Below are 2,659 nucleotides of genomic sequence, written 5' to 3' on the forward strand. Positions count from 1 at the left end.
TTTTTTTTTTTTTTTTTTTTTTTTTTTTTTTTGGTGTTGGGATGGAACCCAGAATCTTGCATATGCAAAAGCAAGTACTCCACCCTTGAAACTTCCCCTTGGATATGAAGGAAAAAACAGATGATCATCTTTTTACTATGTTTAAGACTGAAACAAATACACTAGTTTGGTAAGGCCTTTAAAATTCTTATCATGGATATTATGAGCTAATTTTCTTGGAAAGATAAATTAAGTCTTCCTTGAAGTGACTTATGAGAAAAACCACATCTCCTTCAGATCTTTGCTCAAATTTCTCAAGGGACTTAAATTAATCACTCTTTAAAACTGCCACTTCTTTCCCCTCTTTCAGGCACACTTTCCCTTCTTTATTTTTCTCCATAAAATCTGTCCCCTTCTCATATGGTGTATAACTATCTTTACTTTACTTTGTCCATTTCCCCTTTCCAATTCTAAGCTCAACAAAACCAAGGGTTTTCTCCATTTTGTTCACTATGATATCCCGTTCATCCCTCACAGGCGAGTGTATCCTCCAATCTAACTGATATTAATAGATTTCTTCCTTATGAAGTACCTTCCAACATGCAAAACTATACCAAAGGTAACATCTTCATTTCAAAAAAGTAAACTATTTTAGTTGCTGAAACAACAAGTTCTATACTTACTGTCCTTATTTTCCACATATTTAGTCTTTTACCAGGTCAACTTATTTTTTAAAGTGGGAAGTTTTCATAAATAGAAATTTCCTACAGTTTCACGTTTACCAAAGAAAAGACGACTTCCCGTCTGTTATTCTACTATTTCATCAATATTTTAGTTAATTATCTAAAATAATACTTATGACAGAATTTAGGTCTTCTATACTCCCAAGCAGCATCTCTCTGTACATCTATTGCAGCATCTTTCATTATGTATCACAAATTAAGAATTATACATTCTCAACTCTCTACATGTGAGTTCTTTAAGGGTAGGGAAACACCCTTGTTTACCCTTGAACTTCTCATATGGCTTACTGGATGACTGCACTAGTTTTTATAACATTTTACAACCTACAAAGAAATATCATATGTGGATCTTTTCTTTTTTTTCAGTGCTGGAGACTGAATGCAGTGACTCATGCATGCCTGGCATGCGCTCTACCATTGAGCTACAACCCCAGCCCAGAATTTCCATAGACCTTACTTCTTAATTCTACAATTACTTTATGAGGCAAGTGTTATGACTTTAGAAATGAATAAACAGACTCAACAGTTTCATGGTTCCCCCCTCTGGGCCACAGATGACTCAATAAATGCTGATGAACAGACTTAATGAAATGGCCCTAAGAAATACATTATAAACTATAAAGCACTATAATGACTGTACTTTATTTCCATATGGAAAACAGACATCCTTTTCTGGCTTTTTTATTTGAATATTTTAAAAAATGGGAAACAACACTACACATTTTTTAAAAGAACTCCAAATAGAGTAACATTATTATTATTACTGTAACTTTAAATTTTAAATAATAGACTAAAAGACAAGTTTCTTTAGAAAACACAAAACACATGACTCTTAACACTTAATAATTATCAAATATACTGTTAGTAAACACTATGTAATAATTTTAATTCCAAATATGGCTTACCAGATTCATCTATATCAGCATCTTCATCCCACTCCTGAAAAGCACGACTTTCATCTTTCCTACTTTTCACCCATTCCTCATCAGGCTCAGTATCAAGTTCAGTAGCAGGACCACTATACCAGTCACCTACTCAATGAATAAATAAGAGGAACATAGAAAGATCAGATCATCTATCACCACAAAAAAATTAACCTATTTTTAATAAAAATCTCTACATTAAAAAATGTTTCAAGCTTCAGGCAATGAATCATCTATTATTTTAGAAATATTTAATGGGTGAGTAAGAAAAATAGACTTAAATAAGCATAAGCTTCAATTTCAAACATACTTAAAATAACTATGTCTATATGGGTCCAACTAATTAATTAATTAATAGCTTATATTTTTCCAAATAAATCTTTCTAAAACAATAACAGAACTACAAAAATTTACATAGTCTGGTATACATCTGCTATGTATCTACTCTCTATATAAAAGCTTTTTAATTTTACCTTTAGAAAAATAAGTTTAATGGTAATTATTTTGCTATGAAAAACATTATCAATAGCCTTACATGCAATTTTAAAAATCACTGAAAATAACCTAACCTTTGTCTCCTACCATGGCTTCACACTGGCTCCATTACGATGACAGCTAATAAACGAAAGGAAACGCAACTTTCTACCCTGTAGTAAGCAATCAGTGAGCAATTCAGAAGTAGGTGGGAACACAAATGAAAAGGAAAGACTAAGGTAAAGCAAAACTACAAATTTATAGATCCTGGAGAATATAATGTAACCAAATCATAAAACTGTAAAGTGAGAGACAATGCAGAGTTAATTTACTAAACTCTTATATCTGAATTTAGGGTTTTTCAATCTAGACACCACTGACATTTTAAGCTGGGCAATTCTTTGTTGTGGGGGGTTGATATATGTACTGCAGGGTACTTAGCAGCACTCTGGCCTCTACTAACTAGATGCCAATAAAATATCCAAAGATGGGACAAGCAAAACTGTCCCCAGACATTCAAAATATCCTCTTGGGGGGGGG

At 32.6% G+C, this 2,659-nt stretch overlaps 1 protein-coding gene across 1 annotated transcript in view; it reads right to left on the reverse strand.

The window, feature by feature from the left end:
* Fbxl5 (F-box and leucine rich repeat protein 5) overlaps positions 1-2,659 on the reverse strand; it is a 32,480-nt gene that overhangs the window by 21,568 nt on the left and 8,253 nt on the right. Inside the window, exon 5 of the mRNA XM_015481969.2 lies at positions 1,628-1,753. Coding sequence (XP_015337455.1) covers positions 1,628-1,753 — 126 coding nt within the window. The remainder of the gene's footprint in view (positions 1-1,627; positions 1,754-2,659) is intronic.

Source organism: Marmota marmota, unplaced genomic scaffold (genome assembly GCF_001458135.2).
Source record: "Marmota marmota marmota unplaced genomic scaffold, marMar, whole genome shotgun sequence".
Lineage (NCBI taxonomy): Eukaryota > Metazoa > Chordata > Mammalia > Rodentia > Sciuridae > Marmota > Marmota marmota.